Here is a 15647-nt window from a genome sequence, read left to right as displayed (position 1 = left end):
ATTACTGTCTGTTTATGTGTATATTATATGTATGTATAGTCTAAATTGCAGCCTTACAATTACTGTCTGTTTATGAGTATATTATGTGTATATATATTGTATATTGTTTGTATATATTTTATGCACATATTTATTGTATGTATATACACTGTATGATATTTTGTATATATACCCAAGGACACGTATGTATTCGCGTCATCTAACTTTTGCGCTTGCGTGGAGTCATCCTCTCACGAAAATTTCATGAGTGAAACTAAACTATCATAACGAACGAGCGAAATCATGAAATTAAATAGCTTTGTTCATTGATAGTCCACAATAAAATCGTCGTATAGAGGGACCTAGACGTCATTGATAGTCCAAGAAACAAATAGCAGCAAGCGATCAAATTGAATTATCAATCTCGCCAATGATATACAGCCCCCAAGGATAGCCAACAGCTCTCATATGGACGGGGTTTAATGATGGAGCTCTGTTGGGATGAACCCGAACACGGCGCCCGAACAAAGTAACATGCTGAATAAAGCCCCTTGTAAATTTACAAATATTATGAACTATAGTGGTTATTTTACTTATTTGTTGAACTCATTTTGTTGTCAAATAAATATAGTATCCCAATATTGTCACTATTATAATCAGTCAGTTGCCATTCGCAAGTATTCGTGATAATAATAGTCACAATCGTAAAATAGCCAAAATTCGGTTCTGTATTTAGATTTTGAGTATGAAAACTACACTGTACAGCGTTGCCTACTGTCCCATCTTATTGGCCAGGTAAAACAATGTGTCAACGACAAAAGACTTTGTCATTTTATATTAGGGGTGGCAAAATATTAATCAAAAACTAGGAAAGAAAGGCCGTTGTCTGGGTAAATTATAGTCAACTTTAAGCATATACTACGACCTTTACCAATTTCAAAATTACTAAAAGTAGGTAATTTGAAATGTTTTATTTTGCATGGATCCATTATTTTGGTTAGGTATCACCCCTACATTGTAGAAATTCAAGGTTTGCTATTGTGAACCGCGGAGTCTACTGACTGAATGAGCTAATGAACTATAACAACGAGTCGTGTTTTCCAAAACCTAACAAGGCAATGCGACCGCCCCACGAGAGTTGTGTTTGCTCCAACACCCTGGCTAGCACAATCCTAACAGAGCTCCATCATTAAACCCCGCCCATATGATAGCCGTCGGCTATCCTTGGGGGGCTGTTTATCATTGATCTCGCCCACACATTGCTACCTGCGGTTTACAAATTCAAAATGGTACCAAATTGAAAAATTTTTCTTACTAGCGAACTGGACCTGAGGAATCTAATCTGTTTGTTCCACTGCAATTATTTTCACATCACTATATTTTCGCACTCATCAGAGCTGTGAAATTAAGTTGTAGCGAAATTTTACTGTGTGCTACTCACGAAACTAAATACTAGCGAAATAAAAGTGTCCAAGGGTATTGCATGTATATATTGTATGATATATTGTATGTGTATATGGTATGTATATATATTGCATGTATATATATATTGTATGCATATATTGTATGTATGTATATATAGCATCAAATGTATGTATATTGTTGTATATATAGAGTGTATATATATTGCATATGTGTATAGGATGTATATATATTGTATGCATATGTAGGATGTATATATATTGTATATATATATTTCTCTATCTCTCTCTCTCTCTCATCAAAATAGCAGCGGGTTTAGTTACGGCAAAACTACCCTAACTTTGGAGTCATTTTACTTTAATCATATAAATGCATTCACTGTAGATGAGGAGCACATGAGGTGGATTGTTAACCAAATGGTAAAGGACTCAGTACTTGAAACGAGTTGTATTATAAAAAAACATCACTAAAACTGTTCCTGTGGCACATCTAGCGCGTGCATGATTACACAAAACTTAGGAGTTGTGTTTCTCTGCTTAGCAGATGCTGTGTATGTCAGGCCAACAGATGCAATCATTTACACCACAGTTGTCTTTAACCTTTTATAGCAAAGCAAGAATTTGTACTTTTGCAACTGCATTGTTTAAGACTGTTCAGGTTTTTTTTAACCAGCCAGAAAGTGATGCTGCCTGTAGCGAGTTAGAACGACTTGGGTCGTTAAGAAGCGTTATATCATCAGTTGAACTTTTTAGACTGACCAAAGATAAAGACACGTATTTACCTTGCAGTAGTTCAACATCAATGCAAGTTGCTTACCACTCAGGGCAGGTATAGGTTATGCACTTGGGTGTCACTTTTACATAGTGGAAAATGTTGGACAACAGCTGCATTATTATGGATTCCAACGGAGTAGCCTTATTCACAAGCCATCACTGAAGCACTGATAATAGAGTTATTCGTGGTGAAGTTTGGCTAGGGTACACAGGAGAGCTCTTCTTCTGGTATTCCTTCCATCCTTACCAATTCTATGTAAAAAGAGATGACAAGAGACTTTTACTAATTTTTTACCACTTGCCAGGAGGGAGTTGTTACTCACCCTCATAACTATAAAACTGTACAATGTTTTGGGAGAAAATTACTCTCTATTGATGTGAAGCTGCTTGCTCTCTAATCATTTTGCTGCTGCCTGAGATTCAAAGGTTCGCTTTTACAAATGTCCATATGTAAGAATCATTACTACTTACACACAGTTCACAGGCTAAAGTCTAAAACATTTCTCATCTCTGCAAGAGAAGGCGTAAAGAAGCTCTGCGCTATTTAGCGAGGAGCTAGACAAGGTGCAATGTACCAAAACATGTTGTAGGCCTACGTGATATAGAAGTTGATTAAATCTATTTACTTAGCTTATTATTAACACTGAACCATAATTCTCTATGCTTACACACGTATACCGGGCGTATACCTTGACAAACTCGGTATTTTACAGCTAATCTAGGTGCTGGGGCTAAACAAGTATCATCTTAGCCATTTCCTGTTTGCTATTCATCACGCTATCAAATCCATAGAGTTATCTCATCATAAAATAACGCTATAATAAAACCTCATTTGAGGATGTCGCAGTGTCCTTCATGCTGTAATATAAGCGACATTATAATGTCCTTGACCTTCGACAGTTAAGATGCCCTTATATGATTAAACTTGTAGTTATAAACATAGGATACAGTTGCACGCACTCACCTCCAGCAGCATCCTTACCTTATCTTAGACTTTTGTTTTTGTAACTTAACTCTTTCAGCTTCAGAAAATTTCAGCCAAGTGTCCAAATTGTTGTTAGTCGAGCTTAATTTTAGATGACAACTTTCTTGTTTAGCATAATGATGGAATCAGAGGTTTCCTCAGGCATCCATCATCTAATAATCTCTATAGAGACAATGGAGTATGGAAATGCATAATCTAGATTATTGTAGACCTGAGAGTTGCTGTACAGTGTACACAGTACTTGGTCACTAGCAGGGCAAATCATTCAGTGAAATATTATGGATCTTTTTATGAAGAAGCATGATGCAATAGTGCAATGGTCAGCAGGAGATACGAGTACCTTTGGGTGCTTTCGCAGCTTCCATTTTCCTTTTGTTTACTAACAAGCTCGAGTTATTACTGCATTTCTACTGGTTAGCTCCTAAGTTTCTTTACGCATTGCTGATTGTTGGTCAGCGAATGAGCAAGGGTGTCTTCCCACAGCTAAACCATCTCCGTGATACGCTGACCTCTGCTGACAAGACTAAATATGCTTGTCACAGCCTTAACCAATGGCAAGCGCTGCCCCCATAGTATATATACAGCGAGAAAACCACAGCTCAATTAGTGATTTGCCTTTCTCTGGAGTCAGCAGCAGTCAGAAATATAATTCCCTTACCGACAAGCATTGCAGGTATGTACCTTTTAGGATGCAATTCTTCTTGCTTGCTTTATGAAACATAAAGAAATGTTAAAGGGACATGAACTCTGCAGAGACACAAAGTTGTTTTCCAGCACCGCAGTACTCTTGCCAGCTTGTTCTTAAGCCGTTCTGCAAAACAAGTTTCGTTTGATGCAAGTTCTCAGGGAGTCGCGTATCAGTGTTAATAAAATAATATTATAAAAAGATAATAAATGGTAAACCACATGAATATTAAAATATACATGGCCTGGAGACGCGCATGAGCAGTCTAGTTTAATTCGCCGGTCATCACTGGGCACGAGCACTATTTATAGCGGATACGGCTTACATTAACTCTTTTCATCTTGAAAGCATTACCGGAGGCAATCCTTATTTACTGTCTATCCAAGGGATTGCCTCCATTTTACCAGCTGACCTTAAGCTGTGCTATTCCTTGCAGAGACCTTCCAGCATGCAACACACACAGACATTCTTATTGGTAACTCTCTTCGCCGCCACTGGAGTTTTGGCAGCACCCATACAGACCTCTATTTTTAGTAAGTATGACTTTATTTAACATTACAGCGGTCAAAATAAGTAATTGTAAGTAATTAATTTAAATGCTTTGCCTTACACGTTTTGTTATATTTTTATATTAATGATTGCTTTCTAGCTCAGACAATTACGTAAAACTTAGATTTATAAAATTTTTTACAACCTTTCATACCGCTAATACTAGTTTTGTATTGCTGTCAAACTAACTGCTACCCGCTTCAAATATTGATGTCTAGAGTTGAACAAAAACTTTTTGATTCAATACATCAGAGAATGCTGACTTGGGCAGAACACTGGACTTGGTAACAATGTATATTTTTTACTTTTAGCTCATGATCTTGAGAACAAGATAGATGTAGAGGCACTGAGATCGTTCTTGGAGTTTTGCGAAAGGAACACAGACTATTGCAAAGAAGGGGGACTCATGGAACAAAAACTATTCAAAGAGCTCTTCAATAGACGCATGGCATGGTATCAAGTCTATGAGATGTCAAGCATTTTGCGAGAATGTCTTTACCAATCAGAAACATGTGATCTGCAGCAAACAGTAACAATTCTTAATCAGATGCTAACTGCAGCATGGGAAAGCAGGGGCAATGCGGTGCAACAGCAAGTTTTTGGCAGCGGAATTAAGGCGCTGTTCAACAGCGATTTGGCGAGACTAAATGAGCCCCACGTGCAGGCAATGTACACGCGAACCGGCAGAAGGTTTGGATGGAGGACAAAGGTGTTACTACCCGAGATGCCTAAACAGTTAGCCAGAGCAAAGCGGAGCAACTCCAACTTTCTAACCTCTTTGCTGCACGGACTTGAAAAAGTTTGTGGTAATCGTCTCTGTGAAGAAACAACATCGTCGACGGGTGGGCTTGGCAATGCCTAGCAGCTCACTAAACATATGTTAGCCACTTCACTTTATTTTCTGCATTCTGTTGCAAAGACTTTTGCAAAACACGTTTAACTTTGTGCAGCTATGTGTGTGGGCAGGCAGCTACGTGTGTGGGCAGTAAAACTGCCCAAGCCGCACCGTAGCACCCAGCAATCTCTAACCTTGCATCTAATGCTTTTCCTTTTTCCTTTAGCTCAGTCTAAGTGAGCGATACACGCTAGTAAGACATTGATCTCAGAGGGTATTTACTAGCCACTTCTGTCAAGAGCATATGATGCCCATTTGTCAACTAGATATATTATTTGTTGGTAATAAAATTATTTTGGTAAACAACAGTTGTTTACTTATCATATGAGAAGATTACAGAGATCAGGAGATACGAAGGAGCAATAAATTGAATGCTGGAAGAGATAACCGAGTCTAACCTTACTGTGTAAAGCATTATTGAAGATTACCGGTATTGTGATGCATTTGAATGTAGAGATGTGCATTTGAGTTACATAAAGTTGGAGAAAGTCCAATGAATATAGCATTAGGTCAATTACAGAATTCTAAACTAAAAGCAATAATCATATTTATAGCAAACTCAGTAGCAGTGAGTCACTAATTATACTAGCAACAAATGATTCCTAGACCCAAAAAGGTTCAACTGAGTTGTTGGCGTATGCAGTGACAATAGCCAAGGAGTTGAGGCACTTCTCTAAGAACCAAGCAGAATATTTCCTAATGGGAGAAATAAGAGACGCTTTGACAAAAATGTTTAGTGTAGTACTGTATTTCACTTGTTGTATGTAGGTGGGGAGAACTCCTGGACAAATAGCAGGCCATACGCCAGGCCAATATTAGTTGCCTCTGAATATAGAGTACTCTTTCTATCAAAGTGAGATGATTAACGAAAAGAAAGTAAACTACTGTACAACAGAGGAACATGGTTGGGCAACCATCTGGAGCCGTGTGAGTTAATCTCACTCGATCTGACCGATTGGTCAACTCGAGAATTCAGTAGTCTTCTTTAAAACCTTTTAAAAGTTTTAATGATTTATGAGTGAACCGGCTGCTATCATAATGCTCAAGGCAAACATCGACTCCAACTCCTGTAAGTAGAGTTATTTCCTTGAAGCCACATAGCGTAGTGAACTGGCGTACGTGCAGTTGTCACGTACGAGAGATGAACAGCATTACACCTCAACGTTGTAGTAGCGAGGAAGCGAAGTGGCATCTGTAGTTTTAACAAGATTGGCAGCGTCAGCACCATCCTAATAATAGAAACAAAAAATCATAATATAGCTATTTATCTGTACAAGCAATTTACTACTGATTCTTGTTTATAGACTTTACCTCTAAATAAATTATGAGTCATGAGTTGGACATCAGTGATGAATTTATTGTTTAAATGTGGAGTTGGTGCAGCAAATCTGAATACATTCACCAGGTCATAAAGTGCTAAGGGTAATCGATAGATATTACATAGAATGTATGTATTACTTCAATTTATTTTACTATTAATATATTCCAATAAATGTTAGACTTGTGGATTCAACGCTGTTCAACTACGACCACAGAGCTGACGGAGGGTTATCCAATAGTATAGCAGGAAACAATATTTCAGTGGCTCGATATAGTTAACCTATAAGCGAGGGGGGGGGGGAGGCTTGTGGTTTGACTGCAAATAAAACTTAAACTTTTTAACATTAATAATTTTCCAAACAACCATTTTTTTTTTAAGATACCAAATTTTCGATCAGCCCTTCTATATATTGCATTTTATGACAACCTTTTGAAATTTTGATGACTGTCATATTCAATATGAGATAGAAAAGGGAAGTGACAGGCAGCTAAAATGGCATACATGCAGTTAGTTTGTATCGGAGGTCAGTACTGATGCAGCCAATAAGAGCCCTGCACTGTTGTGACCCATGACCTACGTGACAACACAAAACATGCTCCTCATTACAGACAACGCAATAACTTGGCCCATCAATCGAATTCTCGCAGCCTCTTTCGGCTGCATCATATTTATCACCTGCTCTAATGATTTTAATTATGTTGCTGAGAGGTAAAAAGAAGTCTAGGTGGCACTACCCAAATGTAAACCATTTAGTGGGCAGTCTGTAACGCCCCTCTTCGAGACAAAATTGATGCTAGGAAGGCGTCTGAGGCTAGCACCGCTGTTGCTGTGAGCCTTTATGAGCCTACCGAGCAACAAGAGAGCTCGAGTAACTGATAGCCTCCAACTTACAAACTCGAAATCTGATAGGACCAAACAGGTCTTACGACACCTTATGCTACAGCATCATCCTTTCGATGGGCTTCAGTTTAGCTATTGGTGTAGGTTTAAATTGTCATGGTCGCTGTCACGTAGCTGATGTTGTCACACTTGTTGTCACGTAGCTGACGTTGTTACACTTGCTGTCGCATAGCTTAGGTTGTCATCATTAATGCTACCTAACCTAAATTGTCATTATTGCTGGTACCTAGCCTAGGTTGTCACAATTGCTGGTCTCTAGCCTAGGTTGTCACAATTGCTGGTACCTAGCCTAGGTTGCCATAATTGCTGGTACCTAGCCTAGGTTGTCGTATTGCCAATAGTTAATAGCTGAGTTGTGCCTGTGAATTTGAGACACCAGTGTGTGCAATGCTACCAGTGATGGCAGCTTCTACCCAGCCCAATTTTTCAGGTTATCGACAGTTAACCAAGGACATTTTAATAGAGGTTTCCATAGAAGCTGTAATTTTACCACAAGCAAGTACTCATGGTAGCTAGCTGTTTCGCTAGAAAATAAATCCATTATACAGGCTAAGTAATATCACTTTAGGCAACCGCCATAGGTGTCTCCTTGCGCTGACACATAGCCAGCTCTGACGAGCTATCCTGAAGCCACCGGAGCCTCATCCGTTCATATGATTTATTTGAATTGCTCTGAGTTTTTATTACATCTCTAAGTTGCGTGTAAGAGAGGCTCATGTGTTATCTAGCAACATTTCACTTGCACCCAGCAATAAATAGACCAATAAGGAAGAACCACCAAGACAGGCTGCTGCTCCCTGCGGCAGCCGCAGCGTAATGAAATGTAATAGCAAACTGAAAGCAGCTGTTGCCATTTTCTTCAATTGTATTAAATTTTAATTTGAAGTGCAAGAATGAAAATTTTATTGATTGAAATATTTATTGCAAGCTGTTTCAAGACTACAAGGGGCTAGCTAACAATTTAGGTACTTGACACGCGGTTAGGGATGGCCTGAGAACTACAGACTGAATTTGTGTGTCAAAGAGGCGTACGTACTGTACTCGCAAAACAAGTGCAAACGGGCTGCTCTAAGCATGTCTTGCGAAATATTGAAAGGTTGCTAATCACACAAAACTCTCTCCTCCAGAATGGAGCCACGAGACAATACAGCGGATGTTCTATCACAGATGCAAGCATGTATTGAATAAAATAATTAATTTTATCTAACAAGAGTCACATAAAATATAATGTTCATATGCGAATGCTGGCAATTCTATGCTAGGTTCCTTGTATAAAAGCGATCATCGAGCAATTACTGGCCTACATAGCACCATCATATATACAAAAAGAATGTCAAGCACAAAAATCATCTATATTAAAAAATATCATATGACTCTATAGAGAGTGAGCTGGTGTTAGGGTGTGCGCACTACTAGCAACTCATAGTTACACCTGTAACAATATGTTACATTGATAGCCTACACATATAACACCGTGTTACACTGATAACCTACACATATAATACCGTGTTACACTGATAACCTACACATATAATACCGTGTTACACTAATAACCCACACATATAACACTGCATTATACTGATAGCCCACACATATAACACTGTTACACTGATAATCTATTTTAACAGCCAATGACAGGCATGAGGTCCATTTAAACTTTTACTGTGTATGAGAAACCTTTGGCACAAACTCGTGTGGTTCACCCATAGTCTGTCAACGTGTAGTTTGTGTTTCCTGGTAACACGAGCTGCCTGCAAAATAAGACCTGGTTGACAGCATCAAACAGAGTGTAATAGATGATTCAATTGAGTACAAGAAGGAATAGCTGAGGAATGATAAGAACTTTACTACTTTATGTAAAGGAGACAACTTGGATCTCTGAATGACTCGAATGATGATAGAACTGCGATGAACTCGATATAAACAATGATATAAAACTCCCCACAGGATTGGTTACGGCCATCAAGTGGGCGGGGTTTCATGATCAAGCTCTGTTGAGATGAACAGAGCTCGATCTGTTGGGTGTCAAATATGGCGCCAGAACTAAGTAACATGCTGAATAAAGCCCCTAGTAAATTTACAAATATTATGAACAATGGTGGTTATTTTACTGTTCTGTTGGTTTCATTTTCTTGTCAAATAAATATAGTTGCCCAATATCGTCACTGTTATGATCAGTCAGTTGCCATTCAAAAGCATTCGTGATATTAATAGTCGCCATTGTGAAATAGCCCAAATTTGGTTTTAGGTTTAGAGTATGAAAACTACACTGTACAGCTTTGCCTGCTGTCCTACCTTATTGGCCAGGTCAAACAATGTCACGATGAAAGACTTTGGTCATTTTATGGTATGGGTGGCAAAAGATTAATCAGAAACTAGAGGAAAAAGGCCATTGTTCGGGTGATTTCGGGCAAATTATATTTAACTTTAAGCATATACTAAGATCCCTATGAATCTCAAAATTAGTAAAAATAGGTAATTTGAAAGATTTTATTTTCCATGGATCCATTTTTCTGGTTAGGTATTACCCGTACACTGTAGAAATTCGAGGTTTGCTGATTCATGGTTTGTTATCCGCGATTGACGCATATCTGCGATAATAAGCTAGACCCAAAGACCTAATAAGGCAAGACGACCGCCCCATGAGAATTGTGTTAGCCCCGAAACCGAGGCTAGCACAATCCCAACAGCGCTGGATCATTGAACCCCGCCCATATGATAGACATCGCCAATCCTTGTGGGCGATTTCATATCATTGCTATAAAACACTGCGAGTTCAAATTCTGATGGAAATTGAGTGAAAACTCCTTGAGAGACTTGGAAAGTAAGGACTTACAAGACCTGATGATATGATAATTTTGAAGAAATTACACTCACCGAGTTACTTATTCTGAGTTTCAGAATAAAATGTTAGCAATGAGGAAATGTAGAATGTATTTTTTAAGTTCTGTTTGTTTAGAAATATCATTTTTATTTCTTTTGTTTATTTTTTACTTCTTTACTTTTTGTAACTTGATTTTTCAACACAGCCACAAAAAAACACCCCCAGACATAAACTTCACTGTAATATGTAACATCCCCAAACATCGACCCTACTGTAATATGTAACATCTCCAAATATAGGCCCTACTGTAATATGTAACACCCCCAAACATAGGCTCTACTGTAATATGTAACATCCTCAAACATAGACCCTACTGCAATATGTAACATCCCTAAACATAGGCCCTACTGTAATATGTAACATCCTCAAACATAGGCTCTACTGTAATATGTAACATCTCCAAACATAGGCTCTACTGTAATATGTAACATCCCCAAATATAGGCCCTACTGTAATATGTAACATCCCCAAACATAGGCTCTACTGTAATATGTAACATCCTCAAACATAGACCCTACTGTAATATGTAACATCCCCAAACATAGGCCCTACTGTAATATGTAACATCCTCAAACATAGGCTCTACTGTAATATGTAACATCCCCAAACATAGGCTCTACTGTAATATGTAACATCCCCAAATATAGGCCCTACTGTAATATGTAACATCCCCAAACATAGGCCCTACTGTAATATGTAACATCCTCAAACATAGACCCTATTGTAATATGTAACATCTCCAAATATAGGCCCTACTGTAATATGTAACACCCCCAAACATAGGCTCTACTGTAATATGTAACATCCTCAAACATAGACCCTACTGCAATATGTAACATCCCTAAACATAGGCCCTACTGTAATATGTAACATCCTCAAACATAGGCTCTACTGTAATATGTAACATCCCCAAACATAGGCTCTACTGTAATATGTAACATCCCCAAATATAGGCCCTACTGTAATATGTAACATCCCCAAACATAGGCTCTACTGTAATATGTAACATCCTCAAACATAGACCCTACTGTAATATGTAACATCCCCAAACATAGGCTCTACTGTAATATGTAACATCCTCAAACAGACCCTATTGTAATATGTAACATCCTCAAACATAGGCTCTACTGTAATATGTAACATCCCCAAACATAGGCTCTACTGTAATATGTAACATCCCCAAATATAGGCCCTACTGTAATATGTAACATCCTCAAACATAGGCTCTACTGTAATATGTAACATCCCCAAACATAGGCCCTACTGTAATATGTAACATCCCCAAACATAGGCTCTACTGTAATATGTAACATCCTCAAACATAGACCCTACTGTAATATGTAACATCCCCAAACATAGGCTCTACTGTAATATGTAACATCCTCAAACATAGACCCTATTGTAATATGTAACATCCTCAAACATAGGCTCTAATGTAATATGTAACATCCCCAAACATAGGCTCTACTGTAATATGTAACATCCCCAAATATAGGCCCTACTGTAATATGTAACATCCCCAAACATAGGCTCTACTGTAATATGTAACATCCCCAAATATAGGCCCTACTGTAATATGTAACATCCCCAAACATAGGCTCTACTGTAATATGTAACATCCCCAAATATAGGCCCTACTGTAATATGTAACATCCCCAAACATAGGCTCTACTGTAATATGTAACATCCTCAAACATAGACCCTACTGTAATATGTAACATCCCCAAACATAGGCCCTACTGTAATATGTAACATCCTCAAACATAGACCCTACTGTAATATGTAACATCCCCAAACATAGGCCCTACTGTAATATGTAACATCCTCAAACATAGACCCTACTGCAATATGTAACATCCTCAAACATAGGCTCTACTGTAATATGTAACATCCTCAAACATAGACCCTACTGTAATATGTAACATCCCCAAACATAGGCTCTACTGTAATATGTAACATCCTCAAACATAGACCCTATTGTAATATGTAACAACCTCAAACATAGGCTCTACTGTAATATGTAACATCCCCAAACATAGGCTCTACTGTAATATGTAACATCCCCAAATATAGGCCCTACTGTAATATGTAACATCCCCAAACATAGGCTCTACTGTAATATGTAACATCCCCAAATATAGGCCCTACTGTAATATGTAACATCCCCAAACATAGGCTCTACTGTAATATGTAACATTCCCAAACATAGACCCTACTGTAATATGTAACATCCTCAAACATAGACCCTACTGTAATATGTAACATCCCCAAACATAGGCCCTACTGTAAGATGTAACATCCCCAAACATAGGCCCTACTGTAATATGTAACATCCTCAAACATAGACCCTACTGTAATATGTAACATCCCCAAACATAGGCCCTACTGTAAGATGTAACATCCCCAAATATAGGCCCTACTGTAATATGTAACATCCCCAAACATAGGCTCTACTGTAATATGTAACATCCTCAAACATAGGCTCTACTGTAATATGTAACATCCCCAAATATAGGCCCTACTGTAATATGTAACATCCCCAAACATAGACCCTACTGTAATATGTAACATCCCCAAACATAGGCCCTACTGTAATATGTAACATCCTCAAACATAGACCCTACTGTGATATGTAACATCCCCAAACATAGGCTCTACTGTAATATGTAACATCCCCAAATATAGGCCCTACTGTAATATGTAACATCCCCAAACATAGGCTCTACTGTAATATGTAACATCCCCAAATATAGGCCCTACTGTAATATGTAACATCCCCAAACATAGACCCTACTGTAATATGTAACATCCCCAAACATAGGCCCTACTGTAATATGTAACATCCTCAAACATAGACCCTACTGCAATATGTAACATCCTCAAACATAGACCCTACTGCAATATGCAACATCCTCAAACATAGACCCTACTGCAATATGTAACATCTTCAGTGCAGTAGTCCTGATTGTAACCTGAAGTCATTTCTTCCTTGTCTCATTTTTTAATTGATATTTGTTGTCTACTTGACCTGCTGAATATTAAGTTGACTCCGGGTGTTTATCTCTTGCTTAGTCTCATTCTGACCAATCAAAGGCTTATCTATAAGTAAACTTGACTCTCTTAATGTTATTCACATCAAATAAGCAAATATTCCTTTAACTTCGCATGATTGGTTAAGAACAACCAATCATGTCACGATTTATCAACAATAAGTGAGCCAAAAACAGACAAAAATATAAGCTACTAAAATAGTGATTAAAATTATGATGATGTAATATTAGAATTTGGGCCTGCCCACTATTGTCAGGAACAACGGATTAAGTGAACGAGATGTTCAAGGCGGCAGTTAGATATTTAACATTGGAATGCGTGCGGAAAAGACTGAGAAGGTGGAACAATAAAGATAGGATGAAAAAGCAGAGAGAATGATGCAATGCCCTGCAAAGGGCAATCGGCTAAATTTATCAATGGAGGGAGAAAGACCTGTGGGTGACCTACAAGCAAGTTCAGCAATGCAGGACACAACAGGATTTACTGCTAACATGACCAGAGCAGCGACATACATAGCAGAGTAAAGAACAATATTCCAGTGACTAGGAAAGGCTGTAAGAGTGCTGTGACTGTCTAGTCTCTGTCCAGTACAGTTATACTCTACAGAGAAATAGCCTGAGAATATACAAATATTTAAATTAATAACCTCCGACAAGATGTGTCTTTTTATACGCGAGTCCTCGTGTCTTTTTATACGCGAGTCCTCGTGTCTTGTGCCGGCGCTGAAAGCGGCTGAACTTCTTCTCCTTCTGCTTGATCTTCATTTTTCTTCCGCAAGCACGTTGGTGTGAGGGTCAGGTTGGGCTGTAATCATACAGTCTAATAACATAAAAGGAGACACAACTGCTCATACAAACAAAACTTCTAAAGACTGCTGCCAAAAGTTCATTTTCTAGCGGCAGATGTGTTGGGCTAATAACAAAATATCAATGTTCTCATTCAAGTTGAAAATTTTTGTTTTTAAAAACATGCATTTATTTTAAACACAGTATCTCAAGCTATACCTTTCAGCTCAACAAGAGCCAGTAGTTGTATACCGAACGCACACTAATAGAGATCTTGCTGGAGAAGATAAAGGCTAGGCAAGTCAGAATGTTATGGCTGTCAAGTGCCGTATAAAAGGAACAGTTTATACAACTCTGAACACGAAATCTCTAAAAGATGCTTGGTGTATCATGCAACAGCAGAGGTATAAATACTATACAATAGAGACTGTGCTGACAACAACGGGTGAATTAGCATTAACGTTTCATCAAGTACAAGTATTACCGTATATTAAGTGAAGTTTATATTCCGTAGTCAGTTTGATTACAGATTTAGTTGTAGTTTATCAGTAAAATATTTGGTTCATTATGATTTCCCTGATTTGCATGATCATCTATTCGAAGATGAGAGATCTACTGCTTAAAGGTCTTGCAGGTAAAACGGTTCTTTAAAATGACCCTCACTAATATAGCCTTCTGATCATGTCCCAAGCTGATCCAACTATTTAGTTATCTAAGAAACTTCATAGAAACTGCTGATAAACTGCATTTTTATTACTTCCAAATTTTGTCAAAGTTATGTTGACACCATCTCCTCCCTCAGCATCATGCAAGGTGAAACTGAGGTTACGGAAAGATCTGCGGCGCGCTAGCACCTTAAAAGATGAAAGCGTAAAGTTGCAAGTGACCACAATGAAAACTAGCAAAATTTACAAATTCTCATCTTGTGGCTTATTATAGGTAGACAACTCCTTACAAGATTAATATAAATTGTAGAAGCGCTAACCATGTCCTTGACAAGAAATGTGAAATTCTTTTTAAATGCATACAAGGTTACACATGGGTCAAGGTTACACACATACCTTAAACCTTACTAGTAGTGCCGCTGCTACTACTAAAATAACCTCTACCACAAATGAGAGGAGTAGCACTGTTATACCCAGGACAGCACCGGATAACCTGGAAGAGAGAGAAAATTTATAGTTACTCGAAGTACTAGTAACTGTGCATGGGTGAGAGTTAAGAGTATGGAGTAACTGTACTCTACTAGTACTATTAACTCTGACACATGAAAAGACACAAAGTACTACTCACCGAGTATGAGAGAGGCTCGCAATGAAGATTATCAAACCTATGAGTCTGCCAATAGCGCTTGGCGTCAAGTAAAACGTTTTTTTCTTCAAGATCAGAACTCCTGAGAGATGAGCCCGAAGTCCAAC

General features: G+C 38.2%; 3 protein-coding genes across 10 annotated transcripts in view; 1 reads left to right on the top strand and 2 right to left on the bottom strand.

The window, feature by feature from the left end:
• Nucleotides 1-4166: 4166 nt before the first annotated feature.
• On the top strand, nucleotides 4167-5890 carry LOC137406302 (uncharacterized). Its single transcript, XM_068092855.1, has 2 exons — nucleotides 4167-4377; nucleotides 4705-5890. The coding sequence occupies exons 1-2, from the start codon at nucleotides 4293-4295 to the stop codon at nucleotides 5253-5255; spliced, it is 636 nt and encodes a 211-aa protein (XP_067948956.1). The 5' UTR covers nucleotides 4167-4292; the 3' UTR covers nucleotides 5256-5890.
• A 2781-nt stretch (nucleotides 5891-8671) lies between these two features.
• Nucleotides 8672-15647, bottom strand: part of LOC137405556 (progressive ankylosis protein homolog B-like) — a 165725-nt gene continuing 158749 nt past the window's right edge. For 3 of the 4 annotated variants that reach the window (XM_068091844.1, XM_068091840.1, XM_068091841.1), the window contains one exon: nucleotides 8672-8882. The gene's annotated coding sequence lies outside the window, so the exon portion shown is untranslated. Of the gene's footprint in view, nucleotides 8883-14009; nucleotides 14091-15647 lie in introns of those variants that run through there. The other variant, XM_068091842.1, reaches the window with a different exon arrangement.
• The window catches only part of LOC137405554 (progressive ankylosis protein homolog), a 45878-nt gene continuing 44357 nt past the window's right edge, over nucleotides 14127-15647 (bottom strand). For all 5 annotated transcript variants that reach the window (XM_068091834.1, XM_068091833.1, XM_068091838.1 and 2 more), the window contains 3 exons: nucleotides 15523-15646; nucleotides 15291-15387; nucleotides 14127-14248 (listed from right to left, as the gene is read on the bottom strand). In XM_068091834.1, coding sequence (XP_067947935.1) covers nucleotides 14135-14248; nucleotides 15291-15387; nucleotides 15523-15646 — 335 coding nt within the window. In that variant the 3' untranslated portion in view covers nucleotides 14127-14134. The remainder of the gene's footprint in view (nucleotides 14249-15290; nucleotides 15388-15522; nucleotide 15647) is intronic.

The sequence above is a fragment of the Watersipora subatra genome, chromosome 10, assembly GCF_963576615.1.
Source record: "Watersipora subatra chromosome 10, tzWatSuba1.1, whole genome shotgun sequence".
NCBI lineage: Eukaryota > Metazoa > Bryozoa > Gymnolaemata > Cheilostomatida > Watersiporidae > Watersipora > Watersipora subatra.
Note: the sequence above shows the minus strand (reverse complement) of the source record. Positions and strands in the feature narration are given on the sequence as shown.